This window comes from Bactrocera neohumeralis, chromosome 4 (genome assembly GCF_024586455.1).
Source record: "Bactrocera neohumeralis isolate Rockhampton chromosome 4, APGP_CSIRO_Bneo_wtdbg2-racon-allhic-juicebox.fasta_v2, whole genome shotgun sequence".
NCBI classification, from domain to species: domain Eukaryota; kingdom Metazoa; phylum Arthropoda; class Insecta; order Diptera; family Tephritidae; genus Bactrocera; species Bactrocera neohumeralis.
This window is the reverse complement of record NC_065921.1, coordinates 39,208,712-39,235,367: the sequence shown is the minus strand read 5'-3', so window position 1 is coordinate 39,235,367 and position 26,656 is coordinate 39,208,712. Positions and strand designations below refer to the sequence as shown.

Sequence of the window (26,656 nt, the reverse complement as noted above, 5' to 3'; positions counted from 1 at the left end):
ATTTATTTTATTCAAAATAGTCTTCTTCGGCTTCAATACAGCTTTTTGCACGGTCCAAAAGCATGTCGAACGAGTGTTTTAGCTCGTTGTCCGGTATGGCCGCCAGTATGCCGGTGCAAGCCTTTTGATTGGCCTCTACGTCTGCATAACGCTTTCCTTTCATGGGCAAATGCATTTTTCCAATCTTAAAACAAAATTTAATGTTGGCTCTTTGTTCGAAGCTCTTTTTCGCCCCGAAACACAAACATACATACACTTAAAACGGAAAAACTTCACTTACAACCGATGAAATGTCATGAAATTCAAACTTTACAATCAATATGGATAGCAGATTCAGACAGATAGATGGCGCCACCAGGGGACGCTAGATTCAAAAAGTTCTGTTTACTTTGGAACGTACCTTGTATAAGATATTATTGGATACACTTTTTGTGGAAATAACATACAAACCTGTGGTAGTCTTCGCTTAAATTTGTGTTTATTATTGTATTTATTAATCTTGGTATTGACAAAGTATTAAAGTTTGCAGGTTTTTTTGTGCGTTCCTTTGTAATTTTTTCTCTTTATCAATATAAAAAGTGGTTTGTTAACGTTTAGTCTATACCTTTCACGAGTTAAAAAATTTAGTTGTTGTTTTAATTTAAAAAGGTATTTAAGTCTAAAAGGGTGAACTAAAATATTTTGTAGTTGAAAAATTCAAATTATTTTTAAAGTTACAGGTGGTTTTGTGTCGTAGTCTTGATATTGGCATGCATATTTTCTAAATAATATATGTCTATAGCATGACAAATCCTCAGGAAAGTGAAACATTTAAGATGGAATTTAAAATTTTGTTATATGAGCAGTAGATGTGGTTGTAGTCCGATTTCGCTCATTTTCGCATTGGAACACAGGAATGTCAAGAGAATATTACGTAGCAAATATGGTCGAAATCTGTTGGGTATGTTCTGAGACAAGGGTTTTCACTGAAATGTGGGCGGCGCTACGCTCATCGACCTGGCTCCTATAAAGTCCTTTGTTATTATCCTAGGTGTAAAACTCAATGCCTCTGGTGGAATTATTTATTGATTTATCGGGGTTATCAGCCGATTTCATACATTTTTAAAGTGTCGATTGGGATACTTAAAGGATTTGTTCTTAAATATGGATATTGTATCTTAAGTGGCTTAGAAGATATGTACATTCAACTTCTTAAAGGTCGCTGCCACGTCCACTTTTTCAAATTCTGTAGCCCACAGATGTTCCTTGCTACTGTGACTCCTCTGCCTAATTACTGTTCAATATCTTAATTTAGTGCATAGCTGTATGTAATAGCGTTTTGTGGGCGTGGCAGTACTCTATTTACAAATTCGTCCTTACTTTTTTGCCAAAATACATGTGTACTAATTTCCATTAAAATATCTTAATTATCGCTTGAACAGACGGACGGTTGGACAGAGAGACAGTCACTCGGATTTCTACCCATCTCATCATCCTGACCATTTATATATGTATACATATGTATATATAATTCTATTTGTTGACTTAGTCGATAATAAAGATTTTCACTAAAATACCTTTAAATACAATTCTTAATTTTACAAAGCTTAATTTTACCTACGAAGGGAATATACAATTCTCGGCCTAGTCTAATATTTGCCAATCTCATGTATTGTTTGTATTTTGTATAGCTATTTGCATGAATGTTAAATATTTGAACATTTTGTGTGGGATTTTCCAATTGCGGTTAATAAACTGTTTTGATCACGAGTCGTTTTGTAACCGCAACTAGTTTTCAAATTTCAAATAAAATGCAGGAAATAAAAGGTCAAGCACTGTAGTCTTTAGTAGACGCATAATTACAATAAATATCCCTTAATTATTAATAATTATTTTCGATTTTTAATGATATTTCGATATTATAGATTAAAATTTACGTGCTTACAGGGTGGCTCATATGCCGCATTTAATAAAAATATACTTTTTGAATTTTTGAATAAAAAATATACAAAGACAAAACTGAGCAAGAGCATATGTCATTTATACAAGTATATCATTCAGGTGAATTCACTACCTTAAGCCATTGGTTATGGTTTCTGGCGCTAGCTTCTTGAATAACTCAGCAGTTACATAGTGGATTGTCATTGAATAACATTAGTGAAACTGGAACTGAAATCCTACCGAAAACCTTAAAAAGATTAATATTAAGTTAATAGTGAATACAGTTAAGTTAAAGTTAAGTTATGTCAAGTTAAGTTAAGTTACTTTAAATTAAGTTAATTTAAGTTAAGTTAAGTCAAGTTAGGTTAAGTTAAGTTAAGTTAAGTTAAGTTAAGTTAAGTCAAGTTAAGTTAAGTTAAGTCAAGTTAAGTTAAGTTAAGTTAAGTCAAGTTAGGTTAAGTTAGGTTAAGTTAGGTTAAGTTAAGTTAATTAATAAGTTAAGTTGGGTTAAGTTAAGTTAAGTTAAGTTGTGAAACAGAGAATCGATGTACTGTGAATACACTAATAAGTGACATGAAATAGCCTCTGCGACAATTTTTATAACATTAATGTATTTTTGGATCACCTTAACGAACATAGAATCGACTTGATAATAATATGTATACTTCTCATGAAGGTTATCACAGTTTTGCGACTTGCTAATTTTTCAATAATGTATGTATGTATGTAGGTGTTTCTACTTCAATATTCTCATAATGAGATGAGTAATCTTATGGCAAAGGGGAATTTCCAAATATACTGCGTTTGAAGCGAGAGTGTGAGACAAAACTAAGCAAGGCCTATTCCAAACTTGTCTAATATTTGCCATGTTCTTTAGTCACATATACTTAAACCAATGAAATAAATCATAAATTTTAGAACGTTTGTGAATGAAAAAATGTTAGTTCAAGCATTTCAGCTGAGCCGCAACCATTTTTGATAGCCTTAGGTGGGGTTAACAACCTCACCTTCTCAAGAGCATAGAAAAACAACTAAAGCATCGTTAATTAACGTGCAGCGACGAAGTGGAAATTGACTGTGACTACAAAATGTGAATCTGTTGTTTTAAAAATTTATTATTGTTGCAAAAAATAGTTAATCATAGTTTCATAAGTCTACGACCACGCGAAAGATTTCATAGAAGCGATTTTGCTAACCGCGGAAGTAAACAGAGAAACATCAACCATCAGCAAAAGCAAAATATAAAAATAACAAATATTGATTAATTCAGAACTGAGACAATCCGAAATGGAAATACGATGCCAAACTTTTGTCCAACAATTAACAGTATATTAAATGCCGTTTTTATTTTGTATAGCAATGTCAATGTCAGTGGCAACAGCGAACGCGAGCTGGCTTCATCCAGGCGTCATCGCGGTGTGGGCACACAAGCGTGCTGTGGACACTGCGCGAGCATAAGAGACTGTATGAATTTACATATGAACCACCTACAGTATTGAGGTAAATAATGACAGGCTATCACTGCTAATTCTTGCTATATTGAATTTTGATATGAGAGTACGCTGTAGAACACACAGTTGGGTATTGGAAGAAGGGAAATAACATTTAAGTAGTTCAATTAGTTATTTAAGGTCTAAAGAATAATATTAATGTTCTTACTTCTTATATAAAAACTTGAAGAATATTATTATTTTCACCAACACTGTACTTTCTGATGAATATAAATATTTGCGCACTATCTCGCAGGTGGTTGCTCAGTGGACTGAGCGTCTTGTTTGCCGGTGCCGAAACTAGTTGATGACGTAGACGAAGCCTAACTGCTTTTGGCGTGGTCATCTAAAGGTGGCTGAATGTCGTTTCGGTTGTCAATTTTTTTACTATATTTTACCTTATGCGTTGCCTCCGTTTATTGTGGTCTGACTTTGGTTTTGTTTGTTCTGCAACTCTAACTATTTCATTCTTAGTTTAAGGGAAAACAACAAAAGCTACGATGTTCAGACTGTGTGAAGGCCTGCAACTTGCAATTATGGAAATTTTGCATATGTCCAACTAAAATAAATTTGAACAGCAAATATTTGTAGTTTCATTTATATTGTGTTATACTTTGGCATTCTATGAGTCTTTCAGAAATTTTTTAACTAAAACACTAGTGCAATAGCGTTTCGAAGCTTAGTAGTGCCGGAACCTGCGCGACGTGAGCCCCAAGTGAATTCAATGAAAATGTGAACTAAATAGAAAATTGTGTAATTGAAATCGATATAAATTTTAATAATACAATAATATTAATTTAAAATACCACCTGTAGTGTTGAAACATATTTCCGGTGGGAAAAATTAAGTGAAATATATTTAAATTACTCTATTAAACTTATTCGCAAGAAAATATTTACAAAAAAAAAATTAAAAATGCATATGTTCTGCAAAGCCCTACTGATGGCTTGTTTCTTCATATTCGCTTCGTGCCAGTCGACGCGCCAGAGTGGCTCACGCAGTGGAAGCCGCGATCGTAACACGGCCAACAGTGACGTTGTTCAAGGGCGAACCTTAAGCCTAGTCCGACCATTAATTGGTGGTTTAGGTGCCATTCGCCCAATTGCCAGCGCCATCGGCTTTGATCCAATACGTTTGGGTGCCGCGGGCGGAGGTGCTTTACAGTCCGATCCCATCTACGGTGGTGGCTATCCCGGCTACGGTGGTGGCTATGGTGGTTATGGCGGTTATGGTGGTTATGGCGGCTACCCCTTCTATGGAGGCTATCCGGGTTTATTTTCCGGTTATGGCCCATATGCATATCGCCCGCGTCCATATTATCCCACATATGGTGGTTACAATCCGTATGCTGGCTACCAACGTCCCAGCTATGGCTCTTATGGTGGCACTGGTGCAACTAGTCCAGGCGTATCTACGGGGTCCAACACAAGCCCAGCAGGCGGATTGGGATCGTTACTAGGTGGCAGCACTGGTGGAGGCTCATCGGCCTCGCAGGCGCAACTAGCCAATCAGTTGGGTCAGGCATTGGGTGCCAGTTTACGTCCATTGCTGTCCGGTGGCGGTGCTGGTGGCGCCGGCGGAGCAGGAGGCGCGGGTGGTCTGGCTAGCTTACTGGGGCTGTTAGGTTAAATAGTAATAAGTGTGTAAATTGTTCTAGTGCATAAGTTTTTATATTATTGTATTTGTTTTAAATTGTTGTTGTAAATACATTAAGCAATATCTTTGAAGTTCTTTGTAATTATTTTGTTATTTTGATTAAATAAGTATACTCGTTATAAGATATTATGTACATATGTAGAATATTATAAATTTAGTGATATAAATTTTGTTTCGTAATAATAACAGTAAATTACTATAAATTTAATTTTGTGTACAGCATTCATTCTCTCACATGTTGCGCTCTTCATTTTTAGTGTAACTTTTGAAAAAATGTTCATCGAGTTGGGGTATCCACAAATTATTTCTCTCTGCTCTTCATCCAGTTTAGAGCATTGGCATTTAGTGGGTATTTTATCTAATGATACTACTGAATATTTTTGGTTTACGAGATATGAATTATACAAAGTTTTTCATAAATGTCGGTTACATCGAAACACCAAATGATGCCAATTAATTATCCATTCCGTTCAGATGTAATACATTTATGCCAATGATTTTCCAGTCCTCGAAACACTTTTCATAAGCACTTTTTGAGATGGCCTTCAGCTCCTTCAGCGATCGACTGAAAACGGGTTCCATGGAGTGGCAATTTCAGTTTGGAGGACAAAAAAAAACCACACAGAGCCTAGTCTGGTGAATACAATGGTTGATCGATGGTACTTATTGCGTTTTTGGCTTTAAATTCGGTTATAATCGTGGCTCGATGCGATGGTGCATAATCATCCTGTAAAATGCATGAATTGTTCTACCATAATTACGGCCACTCTCGACGGATGTTCTCATGAAAACGCCTCAATACTGCCAAATATTTGTCTGTCACTCTGGAGCAAACTCATGATGCACCAAATCACGAATATCGAAAAAAAATCGCATGGGTTTTTTGCCTTCGGATCGTCTCCGACTACTATCATTATTAATTTTTTTAAATATCTTATATCAGCAGGTCAATTGAAAAGTCCCCGGCCTGACATAAAGATGGCGCTAGAAGGATTAAAATCACATATAACTTTCAGTTAGCCCTAACCTTCTAAAGACGCAAGTATAAATTTGACAAGTCATCGCTTTGTGAATTATATCATTTTGAGTAAAGCAACTTTTGTTATTGTGAAAAAGGGATAAAAAGGAATTTCGCAGAAAATAATCCTTTTTGAGAAAAAAACAGTCTAAGCAAAAACACTGACACCAAAAATCAAACATCAAGGATTGATGTTCTAAAGTTAGACCTGGTGAAATGAGCAGCGAAGACGGTGAACGTTGTTATCGACAAAAACATGAGAAAAGTCCACAAAAAAGATTTGGATCACCATAAAGTGAAATTGTTTGAGATAGCAATCACTTTCAATACACTTTAAGTGATACGTGTACATCATATAATTCACGAATATATGGCTATGAGAAAGTTCTGTGCAAAGGGGTGCCGCGCAAACTCACTTTTGACCAAAAAGAACGGGAATTGATGATTCGGAGCAGTATATGGAGATATTTAAGCGTAATAAGCCCGAGGTTTTGCCTCGGTATGTGACAATGCATGAAGCGTGGCATATCACTCCGAAGTCCAATCGACAGTCGTCCAAGTGGACTGCACACGATGAACCCGCTCCAAAGCATTGAAAACACAAAAGTCGGCTGGCACGGTTAGAGGAATCAATGTCAGGAAAATACCTTAAAGTGCAAAATGTCAACCAGAGAATCACCTGCGCGTCTACGATGTACAATGTGTTCTCTTCAACTTGATTTGATATTAGAAGGCCGATCTGAAATTTTTCCACCATGATATTAAATTGTATAAAGACAGTTATATTTAATATAATAATTTTCATGTTTCAAGTAAATGTTTATTTTATTAAATCCTTTATCATAATGAGCAGCTGGTATTAACAGTTTTCAATATCATGCTTAGGGAATGTACCTCGCAATTAACAATTCAAAAGTCAACAAAAATATGATAATTCTAAGCCTAAAATTATGTTAAAACTACAATTTTCGATAGATATACAGTAGATTCGCGATAACTCAAACTGATACTGATTTCGAAAAACTTTGTGCCTCCAAAATTTTCTTGTTAAAATTCAAAACAAAATTCATGAGAAGAATAGTCGAAACATTATTCCCGGCACATCACCCTGTCACATACGCTGAGCCACGAAACGAAGCTAAAGAACCAGCATTGTTGGTCACAGAAGATCTCACTATAACTAAGAAAAGTAAAAACAACAAAGCGCTTGGAATAGATGACATACCCAACGGAACTAAAGGTAGCCATGACTATAAACCTGCTTTCTTTTGATTTGCAAAAATGTACAACATGTGCATAATAGGAAATGTGTTCCCCGATCCGTGGATGGTGCAGCGTTTGGTTCGCCTCCTAAACCAAAAAACTGAAAAACTTTTATTTTGTCGATATCTGTGCATGTTTGACACTATTGGTAAAGTGTACCAAAGAAAAGTAAGAAATCGCGTGGAGTGGGCAAATATATTAAAAGCTTTGTACGAAATAAGACCTCCTTAATACCTCATTAATACTATAATGACTTGTTTTGAAGATAGAAGATAGTTATTCGACACGGACGAAGGCACTAAGACGTAGCCTATTTCGAGTGGAGTACCATAAGGCTTGGCCTTAGGCCCCACTATGGAACCACACGTATGATGGGGCGCTAAGACAACATCAATGAAACCTAAACCATATACTCCTAGCGGTGTCTAAACAACTAAATGATCGCTAGATAAAATGCACAGTATGTATTAGGTGTTTTAAGTTGGAAACTTTGACAGCACATACATATGTTTCAGACCTTCGATTAATGGAAAGCTGTCAGTAAAGCGTCTGCTATAATAATGAAGAAACTAAGTCTCTTACAACAGATTAGGACTCAATCAGTCCGTACCATAGTGGATATTAAAATGTCTTCTTCTCTTCCATGAATTAATACTTCATCCGGTGGTTCTGTAGGACAGAGATTTATTGGGGGTAGCTAAGGTAAAACGGATTAAAGTTCTGCACTCCGAAAATCCATACTTTTTCCTACTAAAAAAAACGAAACCAAAAACCTAAACTGATATACTAAAACGTTTGGAAATTCAGGAATATAAAGCATATTATAAACTCACTACTAAAATTTATATTGAAACAAGAAAATAAGGCTAAAAGTCAGTCGGTATCATATAACGAATCCTTATATATACATATTTATGTATATTATATAATTCCTAATAAAATTTTTTGAAAAATTTCTTCACAATGCAAAACGAAAACTAACTAGTACACATCCAGGTTCGATGCAAGTTCAAATCGTTTTGCGTAATAAAATAATTTAAAGAATTTTTTCAACATTAGATTCGTACACATATGTATCTTCTTCCTCACCCAACTATTTCATTGATTTTGCTGTGCCAAATGTCATAAGCATGGATATGTACATGGCACCAAGAGGTGCTGCCGATTTCGAAGTTCAGAGAGCCGTAAGGGTGTTAAGGAGACACTAGATAGACTTGGGATGCTATTCTGACATATTTGTTTAACTTCAAAGGCTTTTTATCCTACTACACTATATATTATTACATATTCTTTATAACTTCTTCATTTCGAAATGTAATTTCATTCCCATATATTTATTCGTCTGTTTGCTTTTATTTCCCATCTTGCTTAAAACGTAATTTTTCATCAAAATACTTACCTAACTGCTGAACACATAAACAACACAAATTTTTATTTCGTTTGCTAATTTTTTTAATTTTTATATACATATATAGTATGTATATTTAGTATCAAAATTTTAATCAAAGTGTGGATATAGTATACATAATTTAGGGTTATATAAGAATACTGATTTTTAAAGAAATAAATTTCGCTTAGTAATCCTGGTCATAATCAAAATTCAAAGCGCCCGGAGCCGGACTTCTGTGGGCGCTATGCGCATAACTCGCCACGCCACCAGGGATCTGGTATACGCCACCGGCAATGTAACCACCAGGATAGGAACGGGAATAATGCTGACGTCGCACACGAGAACCGACATTCGCATGCTCGACGTTCGCATCGATATCTGCCAAACCGCTGAGGTACTCGCTGTCGTCGAGTGGCAAACACACAAATTGCTGGATTAATGACATAATCACAAACGTTAGTAAAACACACGGGAAGTACTTCATTCTTGTATGTATAAGGCGAGTTATTTTGAAATGAAATTGCGCTGCAAACAGAACTTTACAAGTGGCTTTTGAATACTAGTTAAGCCAATTAGAGTAGTTGCCCATTTATATGAAAAAGAAATGTGATGGAAGAGAGTATAAACCCAGAATACACAAAAAACGTGATCAAAGTTATTTAAGTATGAATGTAATAACGAATAAAAATTAAAAAATATGTAATTAAAAAAAATAATAATTTCAAAAAATAATAAAGGGCCTCCCTGTAGTAACTTGTTGACGTTTATTATGTATGATGAAAATATTTAAAACTTAATGGTTGATAGCACACAGAGGACCGCTCCTTGATAGGTAGGTGGGATGGGTGTCTGATGACGCACATAAGCCTTTAGTAGGCACATTGTGAAAACTCCCTCACTCTATTAACATACATATGTGCTCTCTGAATCATCCTATGCTCCCCATCTAGTTCATCAATGCAAAAAGTTTTATATGCGCAACTTATGAGACATCGTCAAAACCCTTGACTTCGACCACGACCTTGCTTTTGGAAGATGTTCTATGGTCTTTTCTTCTTTGATATACCTCTTGACAGCTTCTACAATAGTCGTTGCATGGCATCCCCTGTCAGCTGGCGCATCTGCCAATAAGACAGTGACCTTTTGAATTTTGATTGTTGACGGCTGCCTGCTTGTTGAGCAAGCTGAGGATTGTCTCCACTAGTCTCAGCTATATCTAACTATAATATGATTGCTAATGAAATATTCACAAGTCGTCAGGGGCAGTATATATTTATATTTCCTCTTTATCGGACTCTAATTCTAGAGTGGTTCCTGCTCTGGCTAGTTCTTCTGATTCATAGTTGCCAAGAATACTACTATGCGCATTGCAGATTTATCGTGAAATAGGATGTTAGATCCACTAACAAATAAGTCGCTATTTCACCTTCTTCGATTAAACCCTAAGAGTGATTTTAAAGCCAATTGACTATCTGTATATATACATATACATATATGTGACCTGGTCTACGAAAAGGGAGCTAACATGCGAAAACTAGTTTTCTGTGAAAAGCAAAAATAATCGTCAGTTTCTTTAATTTTTTTGACACCTCAGAACCAGAATTGTTGAGCACACTTTCTGGCTTAATTGGTGTGATATCTGCTTGATAGACACTGCAGAGTCTGGTAGTAGGAAGGCAATTTTGGTGTTTAGTTTGGCAGAAAAGACACCACGGAGTAAATACTTATCCTCATCCCTGTTCATCTCACCCTTATTCCACTCTCCTCCGGAAAGGAAGGCAATATTGAGGACTTAATTTAAATATGGTTCTAAAGGATTTTGAGATGTCTGTATTAGGTAGAAATACCACAAAATATTTTACTGTTCTCCACATTGTAGCTGGTATTTTTCTGGTATATACTGCGAAACATATTTATTTTTCAATTATCCTGAAAAGAGTGTTCCTTTATTCCTTTCTTTACTAAGAGTAAACCGATGTACATAATTTCGACATAAAGTACTATTTTCTTTTGGAGTAAATCAATTGTCCCCAAATTCGACCATATTGTATATGTTTAGCGTTAGTTGGTATTATTAAAAATCAAAAAAGTAGTTTTTAGTTTCCCTGTAACTCCTAGCTGGAAATGATTCTATAATGCTTTATAATATATTTCTTAATAACTTTTTGCTTTCCGACGATAAGAGGTTTACTGCTGAAAGTAATTATAGAGATTAACCTAACAACATTTATTGACAGATCCATTAGGTATGAATATAAGCTCTTAGAAAACCAATACTCCAACATCCAAACATTCCCAGTCACATGAGAGAATCTATCGAGATTCTTAAAAACAGTTATGGATTCCAGAATGTTCGGGAAAAAACAAATCTTCCACAAATGGTCAGTCTAAATAAAACGTCAGAGAAGGAAGTGAGAATTGTTTTAAATACTACATGTTTGGCATATAGTCGAGCTGACGCGAACAGTCGAGGTTTCTTGCGCCTCTAGGAACTGGGTATTTGTGAAGTCAAGGAAAAAGAGCTACTCGGTATCATTTTGAATATATTTCAACATAATTGCCTTAAACATTATTTGAGTTGATTGCCGAAAATTATATTGCATATTTCGAAAATATTCTGAGACGAAAATGAGGGCATTACTATTGTGTAGCCCTGTAGAAAAAACGCGACACAAAATAAACGGTAACAAAAGCCAAATAAATGAACAAATAAATTGTTGATTAAACTTCGAGTCATTCGCTGATAATTAAGCCAAATCTATTTCTTAAACTGTAATTGAGTAAATACTTTGAAAAGTATTTAAATATCTACTGGTTCCCCCCTTCCTTTGGCTGCTTGCCGATAGTTAAAGGTGTCTAAATTTTTATTAATCACACGGTCACGAAGTAAGAAAACAATTGTTTGCAATATGAAATTATTATTTACGATTGATAGATGGTAGCGAAGTAAAATATGGATGCTATTAATAGCCTATTACATCTCTTGAGCTTAATTGATCTTTTTAATGTACATATTGAAATATACGACTCATAAACCATTTATAACAAGGCAATACCGTTAAAATAGATAAACAAACAAAAATTATTCGCGGAGTAAACGAATAACAAAATTTTGTTTTCGCTTTTTTCAGTGTGGTTCTCTTAAAAATTGTATATCAAAGGCCAAAACAAAAAGTCAAAACCAGCTTAGCTAATACTACTTCGCACTCATTACACGTTAATTTATGCAAATAAATTCAACTTTTTCTATAAAAAGCAATAAGCGGTTATGCCTGAATTTAATTTTGTTTACAAAACACATCATGAACAGCGCGAATTTCGTCTCACTGTTTACTTTCGTTTTGCTTGTGGTAAATCGTTTTCTCACAATCAATGCTGATGCGCCACCCTTCCGCAAGGCTCGTCAAATACCTCTTTGTACCGGTGGTCCTGGTCGGCCGGGTCCGCTGAATTGTCAAGACGCTCAAAGACAACCACTGAAACAAGCAGTTCCACACACGCCACACGGGGAGGTGTACTCGTTGCCATTAGCGCCGGGAACTTTCAGAAGACCATGAAAATATTAATATATACTTGCACAACAAAGCTGATGAATTAATACAGAAGTACGAAAATGAATAAATAAATAGGTCAACAGAAAGAAAGTATGAAAAAAATTTTTGTTATCTATTTTGGAAGATGTTTTTATACATAAGATTTGTCACCAAAAAGCAGCAAAGCTTATTAAGAGCTTACAAATTGGATTTAAAAATTAAGCAATTAGCAAAACTAATGGTCTATGTCGCTAAAGGGTAGTCCATTTCGAGGTTCCCGAATTTTTTAAAGAAAAAACATTAAATTTAATGGGGAATATTTATTATCATTCGAAAAATCTCTTTCAAATATTGGCCGCGGCTACGTCTCAGACTATCCATCCGTTGATTCCAATTTTCAATGACTTGTTCGAGCATTTCGACTTGTAACTGGCGAATGGCATGCGTGATGTTTTGCTCCATGGCCTGATCTTGATTTAGATATCCCCACAGGAAAAAGTCTAACGGGGTTATATCCAACGATCTTTGTGGCCAATCGACCGACCCAAAACTTGAAATTATCTGCTCAACGAAATGTTATCTCAATAAATCCATTAATTGATGCTGCGTGTGGAAAATGGCGCCATCTTGTTGAAACCAAATGTCGCCGAGCTCACGAGCTTCAATTTCTGGCATCAAATAATCTGTTATCATGGCTCGATAACGGTCGCCATTAACGGTTACGTTCTCATCGGCATCAGTTTTGAAGAAATTGGACCGATGATTCCACTGGCCCGCACACCCAAACGGATACTTTTCTCGATGAAATGGCAGTTCTTGAATCTCTTCAAGTTGCTCTTCGTCTCCAATGGGAAAATTTTGCTTGTTTACATATCCATTGAGCCAGAAATAAGTAGATCTCATCGCTGAACAAAGTTTGGGTCGAAAACGTCGCATCTCCTGGGAACTTTTTCAAGAGCCCATAGAATGGAGCGATGGCTGTTGGGAAGGTAGAGCGGCTGTATTTTGTAAGTTTTTAATTTAAAATCTCGACGTAAAATGAGCTAAGTCCTTCCATACGTCAGATCGAGTTGCAGCGAACGGCGCTGTATCGACGCACAGTCTTCATGATTTCAGAGCAAGCAATTGGTTATGTAAGGATAGCTAAAAAGAGTCAGTTGTGAAGCCCGAAAAATTCTTTAGATATAAAGTTAATCTGTATTCGCCTGGATAACTGAATGTATAGGATTCATGGTGAAGATTAGAAAAGCGGGATAATCAAGAAGATGTTTTTACCTAGTCGTCGACGATGTAGTCTTGGTAACTTGCTGTTGGTACACCGATCGGCAAATACTGATAGCATAATGGCTCTAAAGTTAAGGAAAAGCCAGAAGGATATTAAGACTGCGAAGGTATTAGTAGTGATATCACTAAAAATTAAAAATAAGATGTCTTCAAGGAACGAAATGATAACATTTCTTGGTTTTGCTTTTTGGTGTGAAACTAACTAATTGATTTATAGCCCCAGACACAACCCGTACAAAATGATACAAATGTACTCCTCTCTTCAAAATGGAATTATTCCGGCATAAAATTAGAAGAGGATAACACTAGAAAAGGGTAGTTTTTTATGAGGATTTTTACTCGTTCTTATATGTTTATCTAGCTGGTACCAAAAAAGTTGTCAGTTTTTCTTTAGCAGCTCTAGTTTCCAAAATATGAACATAGTATTGCATTTTTAGGATTCGAAATTTAAAAAATATTTTACCGATATATTTAGAACATTCCCAATCCTTGTTTACAGCTTTTGCAAACTACTTGACTAACTTACTTTATATAAAGAGGTCACTGAGGCATTTAGCACATTTATACTATCAGGGAATTTGAAATATTTTCGTTTGTTGATCTAAAAGAAAATTTATCATTGTAAGATCGAAGCATTTTAGCCAGTTGTTTTATTTGTATTTTGGTTATTTTTTCCTTAACTAAGGCTACTGTGGGATATTCCTCTTTAACTAAACAACCAATTTTATTTCCATTATGTAAGAGTACATTTTTAAGGCTACGCCGCTCTAAACGCCAATCTTTTGATTCATAAACTATCCGATTTCAGCCACCAAACCGAGATTATTGTTTCAAAATCATATTCTTCAAAAAATGGATCAAACATTTTTTTTTTTGTACGGTAAACTGATACTTTAGTCTCTCGAGTTATAAGATTTATTTCTCTAAGTCGTGAAACAATGTCGAATCCATTTTTTGTTAGACCAAGATATTTTATAAACTCTTCTAGGTCACCTTTTGCTAGGCAATAGTCGTGGTTCAGACGTACTCAGAAAAGAAAAGTCGCTATCCACATCATCATTATCTAAAAGAGCTTGTGGTGTTATTTATTGGTATCTACGATTGACTTAATACCCGATTTTAAATTAGGGTTAGTCCATTTGGCCACACTAATGTACTGAAACTTAGTATTGGCGCTACGAATAGGATTAATTGTCATTTGTTTGTTCAATAGAAGGTTTATGGACTTCCTGGTTTTAGCAGAAGCGCTCTATTGGCACTTTCTGTTATGCTAACAATTTCGTCTTGGAAGATTAAACCATTTATTTAGCAGCACCCTTCTACGTATGGGCCAATACAAACCTTAGACCTTAATAAATTTAGTAGAGTTTGTTATCAGAAGCTTAGTGCGTTATTGTTTCAGATCTTTATCATATGTCATACATCAAATACAATACCCTTCGTTTCTCTAACTTTATTTTATATGTATTAGTCAGCTTTCATTTAAAGTCAAACTATTTGGCCCTGAAAAGGAATGCCTTTATACAATTATATCTTCCCACAGCCCTCACATATTCAGGATTCTGATATTCCATTTTCAATTGTATAAGCTTCATAGTTCAACGATAACGATATCAAACAAAATTTAGTGATTTTGGAAGCAATCGTGGTTTCACTTCTCTCAGGCCCAAATGATCTTTAAAAATAGTACTTACTGATCCCTCCGATATTTTGCTACTACAGGAGAGTTCCAAAGTAAACAGGACTTAAAAAAAACAGAACAAATGGTTTTTTCGGCAAAATTAATTTATTTTATTCAAAATAGTCTCCTTCTGCTTCAATACAGCTTTTTGCAAAAGCATGTCGAACGAGTGTTGGCCAGGTTGGCCGCCAGGTATGGCGGTGCAAGCCTTTTGAATGGCCTCTACGTCTGCATAACGCTTTCCTTTCATGGGCAAATGCATTTTTCTGAAAAGGAAGAAGTCGCACGGTGCCATATCAGGTGAATACCGCGAGTGGTTAGTGGTTAAAATATGATTTTTGACTTTCATCTTCTTTCTTTCTTTTGGCCGGGAGGAACAAATTCTTTGTGGGCAATACCCTTGGAATCATAAAAACAAATCAGCATTGTCTTCACTTTTGACTTCTCCATTCGCGATTTTTTGGGTTTCGGCTCCTCCGGTGCCTTCCATTCAGCACTCTGGCGTTTCGTTTCGGGATCGTATTGGAAACACCCCGTTTCGTCACCAGTCACAATGTTGCAAAGGAAGTTTTTGTCCTTTGTCCTTCGAATGTTGGATTCTGAGCAATTTTTGGTCGTCAGTCAATTTGCGCGGAACAAACCGTGCACATACCTTTCGTGTTTTGAAGTGTTCAATTCCATTTCCATGAATTTCAATGATGAGTTTCGATGGAATTTCCGGTGATCACGGATTTTGATTGGCCCACATGTTGATCGTCATTTTTGTCCTCACGACCACTGTGAATACGTTGAAACCACTCGTGCACTCTGCTGCGGGATAGGCAATCATCGCCATAAACTTGTTTTATCAATTGAAACGTTTCGGTAAAAGATTTACCAATTTTAAACAAAATTTAATGTTGGTTCTTTGTTCGAAGCTCATTTTCGCACCGATAACACAAACACACTGACACTTAAAACGCAAAACCTTCACTTCCAATCAATGAAATGTCATGTAATTCTCACTGGACAATCAATAAAGATAGCAGATTCTAACGCATCAATCGACATACAGATGGCGCCACCAGCGGGCGCTAGATTCAAAATTCCTGTTTACTTTGGAAAGCACCTTGTATACTATTAATCGTCAATCTTCAAGCACCAATTCCTTTGTTGTAATGACGTGTTCATCATCAGTTAATAATAGGTTGTCAAAAAAGTATTGCGGTATTTTCGCTAGTTGGCGCAGAAAGCGCGTAGTTCTAGTTTATTCGTCGCATCGGGTCATGCTTTACCTTTTTGGAAAGCTCATTTCACGCGCTAACACGTGTTTGATTGATTGTCGTTTCCTTTAAGTCGTTCGTGAGTTATATCGCAAACATGGAGCAAAATAAAGAGAAAATACGGCATATTTTACAGTACTACTACGATAAAGGCAAAAATGCATCTCAAGCCGCCAATAAAATTTGTGCAGTTTATGGACCCGATACAGTTTCCATTTCCACCGCACAACGATGGTTTCAACGTTTTCGTTCTGGTGTAGAGGTGGTCGAAGATGCGCCACGCTCCGGAAGGCCTGTCGTCGAAAGTTGCGATAAAATCGCTGAATTGGTCGAAAGAGACCGGCAGAGTAGCAGCCGTAGCATCGGTCAAGAGCTGGGCATGAGTCATCAAAAATTCATTTCAATTTCAATAAAAAAAAATCAATAAAAATACCGCAAGACTTTTTTGACAACCTAATATCAAAAATACTTGCTCTCGACAAACAATTATCACCGAGAGCCTTTTTCAACATTCTGAACTTTTCAGCAACAAAAATTTGAATCAGCACACAAAATTTAATAAAACTTCTTTAGTGAATAATTTCATTCATCATGAAAATCGCCGAATGCATTTTATGTACTTCAGAAAGACAAGAGTATACCAAACACTAATGATTATTTTCATATTACAATTGGCACAGATGCCAATGACTGTCGCACCAACCGAATAAACAATATTTCCTCGATTGGGTTTCGATCGAAATTTAATTTAAATCACACTATTTTTTGCCCACAATAATATCCAAGATTTATACACTTTGAACCAAATATCGAAACACCTTTACCACTCTGATTGAGATATCTCCAAAACATGCGTTCTGAACGCATCAACCGCCTCTTCAGGTCCCTAAAAACCAGGTCAATGTTTTAGTTTTCTTCTTACGAACGGGATCGAAAAATTCATTCGGAACCAAGTCAGTACTATATGGAGGATGACTCACGATGATGATGATGTTGGGACTCCGGATTTCTTGAAGGACATCTGGCAAACAAATGATTGTTTTCCACTAAGAATGTACTACTATGCGTCGTTCTAGTGGCATGGTTGTAATATGTCCAGTTGGATTCGGCTCATCTTGAAACACCCATACAGTCGACTTCTGTTTAGTTTCGGACTCAAACGCGTAAATCCACGAATCATCACCTGTGACCATGTCATAGACGTATTTGGCCGTTACAGTATTTCTTACATATTTTCAACCAATCGACATGACCCTTTTTTTGAGTGATTGACAAATTGGGATACAGCGTGAACAAATTTGTTTTTTATAGTCATACGTTCACGTAGTTCATGAACTTTTCACGATTATATTTTCATTTTTAGGTCGAGAAGAATATTTTAAGTTACTGTAGCTTACAAATAGCAACATATTTCATATAGTCTCCTATATTTTCTTCTGTGTGTTACAAATTTCTTAATGTACTCTGTTCAGGGAATAAACAGCAAGCTGTTTATGAAAATATGTATTCTTTTTTATCTTAGACATTCACAGTTCCTCCGAAAGTAATTTCACGATCCATTTTTTGGGAAAAACTTGTTGGAATTTTTGAAAGTATGCCTTTGTGGCAACTGTTCAGTACACTGTCTAAGCGTTTTATCGAAAATGTCATAGTAGTATAGAATTATATTTTTTTTAACTTGTCAAATGGGCAATGTATAGTAAAATAAACAAAAATTCACATACAGAAAATGTAAGTAGACAGCGACTTCTGAACTCATTCAAATGCCAAATATTTAATTTATTCCATTATCGGCACTTAACAACATGCGTCCCGATGCAGTTCACGCCAGTCACATTTATGGAACATTTTTGCAGAGCGCTACACCCAGACCTCGACCTGAGTACAACATGTGTCACTTGGTTTCGTCAGGCCACCGAACACTGTACGGAATTGATTTTGCAGAAAAGACGTGGACCTGCCTTCTGGACGACACTAAAGAATTTTATTTTTCCCAATCGCCAAACGTCGTTGCTCAACCAAAAGATACCCATCAGCATACATCCGAATCGTTTATCGGTTAGCGACTGTCATGCGCTCTTCCTGGACATCGTCAATGATTATGTGGAACGCGCGCCACGCTACTCCATCGAAGCGGCCACCAACGTGCTACTCTGGCAAATACTCTACTCGCTCATGGGTATTATGGCACTCGGCACGCTACTGGTCACAACCATATTCGCCTATCGTAAGTTCGGCCAGTCACTGGAGAAACCGCTCGATCCGCTCGCCGCGGTATTTGTGCCCGAGAAGCGTGCTGCCGCCTACATCAATCGTAATCTACGCGTGCTGAAGTACGAGTTGCAGCGACTGCGTGTACGACACATTATACAACCCGAAGAAGTGCTTGCACCAGACGGCACCATCACGTTGGTCATGAAAGTCGCGTCCAAATTGAACTTCGTTGACGGCATTGTCGGCAGTCACACGCACTGTAGCGGGCGCTTATTTCGCCTGCAAGAAATGAACTCCAAGATAAAAACCGACTACAAAACCGAAACAATAGCGAAGATGATGAACTTCATGAATAACTACTCGCGTAAATTGCATTTGTTGGTAATCTTCGAAGAGGATCCGATATATGAGGAGCTAATGCGTCAGCGTCGCGCACATCCATTGAAATGTATTTCACCAACCGCGCTCTCGACGGTCAGTAGCAAGAAGAGCAGTGTTGGCTTCCCAACGCGCAGCATTATATCACGCTCCAGTAGTCCACCGAAAAGCAAAGCAACGAGTCCACGTCCGCCCACGCAAATACCGCGTAATCTCTCGCGACGCGCCTCAACTTTAACACTGAGAAAGTAGTTTGAGATCAGCTGGTAGACGCAGCGTTGTATTGCCTGCTTAGGCGTGAGTGTCTATATATATGGTGTCTATATGTGTCTATATGTATGAAAAGACCAAGTTAATGAGTTTTTACGCAATTTATTTATTGCCTGATTGCTGTACTTACAAGAAATCGAAAATTCGTTGTAATCACTCACGTTTTTAGCAAATATTCGTAAATATTCAAAATACATAAATTGCTTAAATACTACAACAAAAAAATATATATATAAAATAGCATTTTAAATTACCAAACATATAATCGTTATGTATGTATGTATGTTTCTGGAGATAAGGTACATGAGTAGGTATTCTAACTGTCTTCACGGAACGGTGTGAGCTGGCGTTTAAGGGTTAAGTGAAACTACGTGGATATTGCCAACACACGCCGCCGCATCGGTAGTTGGTAGCGCGCGAAAGGACGGAATGTGGACATAAGGAATAAGTTGAGAGTGCGAAAGTGAGTTTAGAAAAGTTTAAATAGGAGTTTGCGAAATCACAAATCATGTTAGCGATTAACTTATCGATTAATAAGTTAGATAGAAATAGATTAATTATCGATAAATTTTCGATTAATTTGTTAGATAAAAGTATAAAAAAGTGTTAGAAGTTAAACGAATAAGAATATAGCTGTGTGTGCTTGTTTGTAGAAAGAAAATGTGTGTGTGGTCATAAGAAAGGTTCTGCACACGAGGTCACTTCAGTAGATCTCAACAACAGTAACAGGCCACAGTCCTCATACACCATATAGGTTGTATAAAGTAGGTCTAAGCTCATCAGTAGCCTCGTCCATAGCTAAGCTCTGCTGCTCGGTGTTGCCACTGTTTGCCGTTTTTTTAGTGTAGTTGCTGCATTTCTTTGCGTCTTTCTTCTTCTTCGTTATTCATGCACGTTGTGTTGTTGCTTCTGGTTTTAAGTTAGGTGTGTTTTAAGGCTGTGTGTTGTATCATTGTGGTTGTTGCAAAATATCACGTTAATTAGCATTGATCACGTCTTACTTGTATGAACTCGTACGTATGTATGTAAGTAATGATGTTATTAAGTTAAGGATTGGTTCTTCGTGCTTTGTGAACTTATTTGAAGAACCTGCCACCAGCGCGTGGTGGTGGTGGTGTTGGTATGTGTGCGCCCTCAGCGCGATAACCGTTCTCATCGGCGATGTAATTGATTGTGTAGACGACGCCGTCGGGACCGGTGTATGAGTAAGAGCCTTGCATCACCTGAGAGAGAAAGAGAGAGGGGAATATGAAACATTTTCAAGATGGTGATAAATAGAAAGAATATAAATCAAGAGATCTTCAAAAGTAATGTGAAAAGTTTAAAAAGGGAACTGTTAAGCTATAGTGTAAATATTAGACTTTCGAGAAGGAGCATGCCATTTTGGTGAGAAAAAGTTAATGACTGAAGCCAATACTATAACAGAGCTATCGTACATAATATTATTAAACCAAAGGCACTGTAGGCTATCGTTAAACCCATGTGTACTCAATTTTCAGTGTCATGGTGTGCATACAAGTAGCCTTGAAAGGGCTAACAAGGAGCTTTATAAGATGACACCGTTGCCACCTGTTTTATTACTTGAAGACAAGAGAGTTAAAGGGTAAAGAAATCCTGCTATTTTAAGTTCTTTAAGAAAGCTAAGAGTAGATTTTTTTCAGGGTTGCCACCTGTCCGAAAATTGAAATCGAAGCAAATTGATGAGATAATAGAGTATTAGAAATCTATATGCGTAATTAAATTTTTCACAGAGTTGCTACCAAATTGAAACTGAATACATTTTAGTCGATATTACTTTGTTAAAGGTGCATATCGAAGTAAAGCAATTGAGAAAGGTTAGAGTTAAAACTACTTGGAGCGGGGATGCCACCTGTTTCTGTTTAAATTATTTCCAGTTCAGACATGTTGCAGGTGTTGCACATGATGGGTGTCAACTTTTTTGAATTTTAATTCATTCATTTTTTTTGTATTGGGTTGCCACCTGTCTGAAATTTAAAATCGAATCAAATTGATATGATAATAGAGTAATAGAAATGTATATGCCAAATTAAAGCAGTTTAAGTATAAATAGTATATAGTTAAAAAAATGTTTAAGGGTTGCCACTAAATTTAAATTTAATAAATTTTAGCATGCGAATTGATATTAATTCTGTGGTAAACAACAATATTTGTAACAAAAGAAATATTTGAAATTTATGTTTCAGAATCTTAATGGAAAGTTTTGGAAATAAAATTCTTAATGATTTTATTGCACTATTTGCTTCCTAAAAAGCATTTAATTTAATACGTTTCTTTCTAAGGCAGTCTGTTCGCTACTTAGTGCCTAAAGGCATACTCAGAAGTCAACAGCGCATGATCGCTATAAGTGACAATTACACTGCGCCTAAAAGCGTGTTAAAGACCATATATTCTGCGCACTGCGCATGCGCAACCAATTTATTGCCGAATTATGCAAATTCAAATGCAAACTGATCAATATAGCAATAACTCACCTGCGCCTCCACTTGTGTACCCGGATTCTTCAAGTAGCCCGCCTCGTCAGCGCGTATGCCGTTACTTGTCTCATAGCTGCGAGTGAGAACGGTAAAATACGAATATACATATATGTAAATATTAATGTACCTATTAATTATTATGTTTATGTATGTGTGTACATTTATTTATATTTATTCATGGGAATGGTACTTTGTTGGATCTTCTAGTTAAAGCTAGACACTTATAGGAATAAGATCAATTAACCTGTCAAAGCGGTCGTTAAAAAAATTAAATTAACGATTGTGAGTAACCGTTATGTTGATCAAACGGTTATTAAATGTTTAATGACTACTTTTTACCGTTCGTTTTAATATTTTTTAATTACAGTTTACATTGACGAGTGTTCTTAGCAGCATCTTCAACTTACTTGTATGTGTACGAGCCATCGGGATTCAGATCGAAGCCCTGCTTCAGAATAACGGCGTTGGCTTCGTAGCCGCGCGCCTGTGGTAGCGGCAAACCGCGTTGTGCATCGACGCTGCCAATGAATGAGAGTGTGGCCACAACGGCGGCAGCGAACAACAGGATTGAAGTCTTCATGATCTGCAAAGGCGGAAAATACAAACACATAAAATTTAAAAACTACAAATTATCAAATTTGCACCTTAAAAGTATAAATAGCATAACAATTGGTTTGTTTTTAATGCCTTTTGCGAAGTAACGCACAAATTTTCATGTTTTGCAAATTGTGAGTGGAGTCAATTGTCTTCGCTGGCGCTACAACGGTGTGTATGCGGAATTTAAGTATACGAGAGCGTTAATAGATGCATACAGTTATGCATATACTATATACATATGTCTATGTATACATGTTTTGTCACCATGAAGCGCAAAGCGAGGTAACGCGCTTAGGCCGTGGGCGTGTGTTGGCATATTGATTGCTCGAAGCGTGCTCTTTACAGCAATTTGGAAAATCCGATTTACATATTTTCATATTCATCCAACACGTCAAATTACATTATTTATAGTTAATTTATATATTTATTTATTTTTTTTTTATAAATGAGTTTTAAAGGTGCGGGAAATATTTTTAAAGCTCTCAATGGTTACAAGAATGTTCGCACTTTACCAGCAGTGGACTTTATTTTTTTATGTTATTTTACTATTTTGAGTTATATAACATAGAAATTGTAGATTCGATTTTTGAGTTGCGCCAAGTACTTAGTAATCCCATAAAATGTTGTGTAATTATTTATCTAAAATTCATAATTATGTATAAATTTGAGTGAAATGAACGCGGCAGAGCATTTTCTGCCGACTCGAAAATCTAAGAAGAAAGTTTTCAGCGAAGGAAGGGCTGTGCAAAATTGTTTTGTCCTAACACAGCGTTGTTGCACTTAGTTTTGTGATAAAGCTTGAACCATTATTTAGCCGTATTATAATTGCTGAATAGCTTTAGAATGTAAATATTAGAAGAAATGTTAGAATTTCTTAACAAATTGTAATTTGTAGGATTTTCGACAGATTTCATAGTTTTATGTGGATAAATAACGTTGCGAATTTTTAAATTCAAAAATTTTAAGTTAAAATTTAATTTTTATTTTTTAATCCTGATTTTGAGGTTAAGAATTAAAAATCTACTTTTTGAAATTGGAAGTTGGAAACTTTATTTTTTAATTTAAATGCGTAAGTTTGCCGACAAGTCTTCTTGTTTATTGAATTCAATGGATCTGCAAGAGCCCTAGCTTAAAATAGTTTTAAAATAGGAGAACACGAAGTATAAAGGCGCGAAAAAATGTTAATTCTAATACAATTATTTTTTATTAAATCCTTGATTAATAGGGTAATGGGATTAAAGGCTGTAGCTAATTGGGAAAAATCGTGAAATAAAACTTAACATTTTTTTCAAACATTTTTTTCTCATTAGTTGAGAAATTTATTTTGGGCAACATGGTTGATACATGGCTTTATCGGGGCAAAAAAAAGAGATGAAAAAAAAGCACGTCAAAGCCGTTCAATCAGGATGATGGTGATTTTTTTACGATATTGTTTTTTTCTATATTGAAGCATTTGCGTGAGAATATCCGTCGAAACCCCACGAAATGTGTAAGAACAATTCATGAATTTTACATCGAGCCGCGATTGTGACCGATTTGAAAGCCAAAAATGCTATAAATACCATGTGAACTCTCAGAGAAAATAAATTTGAGTTTACATAAATGATGATAAAACTGGGTTGCTCTTGTATTTTGGTATAGTATTTTTTTGTGTTAGAGTGAAATATCTGTTCCAAAACGAGGCCAACGGCTCGCTTATTGCTATATGCTTATTTTAATTCGATGATTTTTTATAAAGAAGTGCAAAAAACCTCCACAACAAAAATATAAAAATTTAAAAAATGTAAGATTCTTTAAGGAAAGGTCGTTTTTAAAGTATGTTTATCCAAATATTTGTTCAAATCTTCTGCACATTTATGCAGTTGCCGATTTAGAAGCAATTCTGACTGCTTTATTTTTTCGAGAAAATCTTTTATTAATGATTTTGTTAGCTGATTAACTATTTTTTCGAAAAATGCTGTTGCTGTATGGGAACATTTTCTGACACAAATTTAATCTAAATAGAATATTCATAACTTTTACTTTATAATTATATATATAAGTTCTTAAGCATTTGTTATAAATATAATAAGCACATAATAGGGTTTAATCTATGAATATTTTATTTTGATTCGAGATATTTTAACTTCATATAAAATCTGACGCGAAATAAATTATATTTTCAATACAATTGTTGGTAGCGCCAAATATTCCACTATTCTAACTACAAAAGTGTAAAACCGGAACTAATTTTAGTTGTGAGCAGTGGCTACTAAAGTGCGGCTGCTTGCGGTTAGGCACTTTTTCCAACTCCCTTTTCTATCCACCACGCCACATTAGTACATAATTTCAAACATTTTCTCATTTTTATTTAAACAGAAATACAACAAATTTATTTTAATTTTTCATAGAGTACAATCTTCAGCAAATTAAAGTAAATAGCTGTTTTGTTGAGAAAAGGTTTTTTGCGGGCTTCATTTCAAACAAATTTTGTACTACACCTTTTTCAATAACCTCAAAATTTGGACGACGTTGAAAATAAAGTCTTTTTGGCGGGCTTATTTTCGAAGTGCTCTAAAGTTAAGGTTTCTCGTTAGTTACGGAATTTGTATTTCAGTTTAAACTCCTTATGGAAAATACTTTCCTTTTAGGGATTCACTTCATGAAACAAACACGCTAAAAAAAAAACAAACAAAAAAATATTAGATTTGTACATCATAATCTATATTAGACATATATTCTATAGATCGAACAAATATCGATTAAAATGAATCAATTCAAAGCAAGATGATCTTAATGTAAATTGAGATAAAGCTTTTTGTAATTAGTTTCCCAATGTTTAGTCTTCTTTTCATATAAAAACTACAAACAACAGCGTTAGCCTTTGCTTCGAGAGAAAAATGTTCTTTTCTTTCCGTTTCTTTAGATTCTAATTGTCTGCTGGAATTTTGTAAGTAACAAACTTTCGATTTCGATAAAATTCTGCATATTGTATATATAGACGGTGAGGTTGCAACACTTTTAAAATTTTAAAGACTAGTAGCCTCTTATACTCTGAATTCAAAACCAACGAGTCCAAGAAACATCCTCGTTTCAAACACAAAATCATGTGAAAAACATTCCAAAGGATATGAACGCACGCACACACAAACACACACAAATATTTATTAGCAACTGAACCTTTATTACTTCAAGGATTGTTTTTGTATTAGATTTCTAGTACTCGTGCAGCTTTTCTTAGCCAAACCGTATACGACACTTGCTCGCGCTTAAAACTTGAGATCGTCTTCGCTTGAAGGCTCGTCAAAAAACTGTTGTGGCTAACCAAATAAAATCAAATGCTTTTATACTTTTGTGGCGCGATCGGAGCGGCAACGCTTGCCAGCCGACAATCGCATTTGCCGCAATGCAATTTGTGCACTGTGTCAAGCCAAGTGCAACAAAAACAACAAAACTTAAATATAACAGCGCCGGTGATGAGAGCAGAATAGCGGCAAGTCGACACCAGCAACAACAACAACCAGTTGCAGAATGCAGCGCAAAGTTAGAGCGAGGGCCGAAAGAGCATCCGCATCATCAACGGTGATGCGAAGCGCAACAACAATAGCAACAGTGAGTCAGTAACAGATTCGGCAACAACCAGTTAATAGCAGCGTTGTTGTTATTTTGTTGTTATTGCTGCTAGCGAGAGCACATCACTACAGCAAGCTGCAGAGCCGCAAGCAGCGCAGCGCTGCCGCCGATGCACCGGCGAGCGACACATAGCTTTCGTGCGGCGTGTCGTATGCGCAACATTTCATTATTGAAATGCAAATGGGCGTTGCGCATGCGCCCATCAAACACAAAAAAGGAGAACAGAATCGAAAAAATTACAACAACAACTAAAACGTGATGGCAAACAACACACCTCTCAGGTGCACAGTGCTTGTATGAGAACAAGTAGAATGCGCTGTGAAGCAGATGAGCGCACATTCACACAGGCATAGCTGCACAATTATATGACGTATGTGTGTGTGTGTTTGGGCCGCCTGTGCCATGCGAACTGCTGAATGAAGCAGTTCCGATGCAAAATTAGCTGTGGCAAGAACAAGTGGTATGCAGCACACACAACTTGACAGCAGCAACAATGCCAGCAACAACAACAACAGCGTACGAGCGCGCATGTTCGTACAGCAACCGCTTTATTAGCATTATCAGCGCTGGCGGCGCCGATGGCGTCGGCAAAC

At 36.1% G+C, this 26,656-nt stretch overlaps 3 protein-coding genes across 5 annotated transcripts; 2 read left to right on the top strand and 1 right to left on the bottom strand.

Annotated features, from left to right (window-relative positions):
• The first annotated feature begins 4,325 nt into the window (after positions 1 to 4,325).
• LOC126754927 (shematrin-like protein 2) lies at positions 4,326 to 5,039 on the top strand. The gene has a single exon (XM_050467144.1). It carries the CDS (start codon positions 4,326 to 4,328, stop codon positions 5,037 to 5,039), a length of 714 nt encoding a protein of 237 aa, XP_050323101.1.
• Positions 5,040 to 18,128: 13,089 nt separating this feature from the next.
• Positions 18,129 to 19,402, top strand: LOC126756430 (uncharacterized). The gene is made up of 2 exons (XM_050469496.1): positions 18,129 to 18,228; positions 18,319 to 19,402. Exons 1-2 carry the CDS (start codon positions 18,190 to 18,192, stop codon positions 19,339 to 19,341), a joined length of 1,062 nt encoding a protein of 353 aa, XP_050325453.1. The 5' UTR covers positions 18,129 to 18,189; the 3' UTR covers positions 19,342 to 19,402.
• Positions 19,403 to 19,441: 39 nt separating this feature from the next.
• On the bottom strand, positions 19,442 to 25,767 carry LOC126756442 (endocuticle structural glycoprotein SgAbd-2). 3 transcript variants are annotated; one of them, XR_007666579.1, is made up of 5 exons: positions 25,620 to 25,761; positions 22,262 to 22,437; positions 21,852 to 21,927; positions 20,361 to 20,582; positions 19,442 to 20,296 (listed from the first exon to the last, which is right to left on the bottom strand). XR_007666579.1 is itself a non-coding variant. In XM_050469511.1 (4 exons), exons 2-4 carry the CDS (start codon positions 22,432 to 22,434, stop codon positions 20,436 to 20,438), a joined length of 396 nt encoding a protein of 131 aa, XP_050325468.1. In that variant the 5' UTR covers positions 22,435 to 22,437; positions 25,611 to 25,767; the 3' UTR covers positions 19,442 to 20,435. The 3 variants fall into 3 exon arrangements, 2 of the variants coding, with proteins under 2 accessions (XP_050325468.1, XP_050325467.1); XM_050469511.1 differs by having other exon boundaries at positions 19,442 to 20,582; positions 25,611 to 25,767; XM_050469510.1 differs by having other exon boundaries at positions 19,442 to 20,582; positions 25,620 to 25,760.
• Positions 25,768 to 26,656: the final 889 nt, after the last annotated feature.

Bases quoted from the DNA above. Each gene is read 5' to 3' on its own strand.
- LOC126754927 (XM_050467144.1), top strand. From the start codon at position 4,326: ATGCATATGTTCTGCAAAGCCCTACTGATGGCTTGTTTCTTCATATTC.
- LOC126756430 (XM_050469496.1), top strand. From the start codon at position 18,190: ATGTATAGTAAAATAAACAAAAATTCACATACAGAAAAT. The intron at 18,229-18,318 runs GTAAGTAGACAG...GTCCCGATGCAG, and splicing joins AAAATTCACATACAGAAAAT to TTCACGCCAGTCACATTTAT.
- LOC126756442 (XM_050469511.1), bottom strand. From the start codon at position 22,434: ATGAAGACTTCAATCCTGTTGTTCGCTGCCGCCGTTGTGGCCACACTC. The intron at 21,928-22,261 runs GTAAGTTGAAGA...TCTCACTCGCAG, and splicing joins GATGGCTCGTACACATACAA to CTATGAGACAAGTAACGGCA. The intron at 20,583-21,851 runs GTGAGTTATTGC...TTTCTCTCTCAG, and splicing joins GTACACAAGTGGAGGCGCAG to GTGATGCAAGGCTCTTACTC.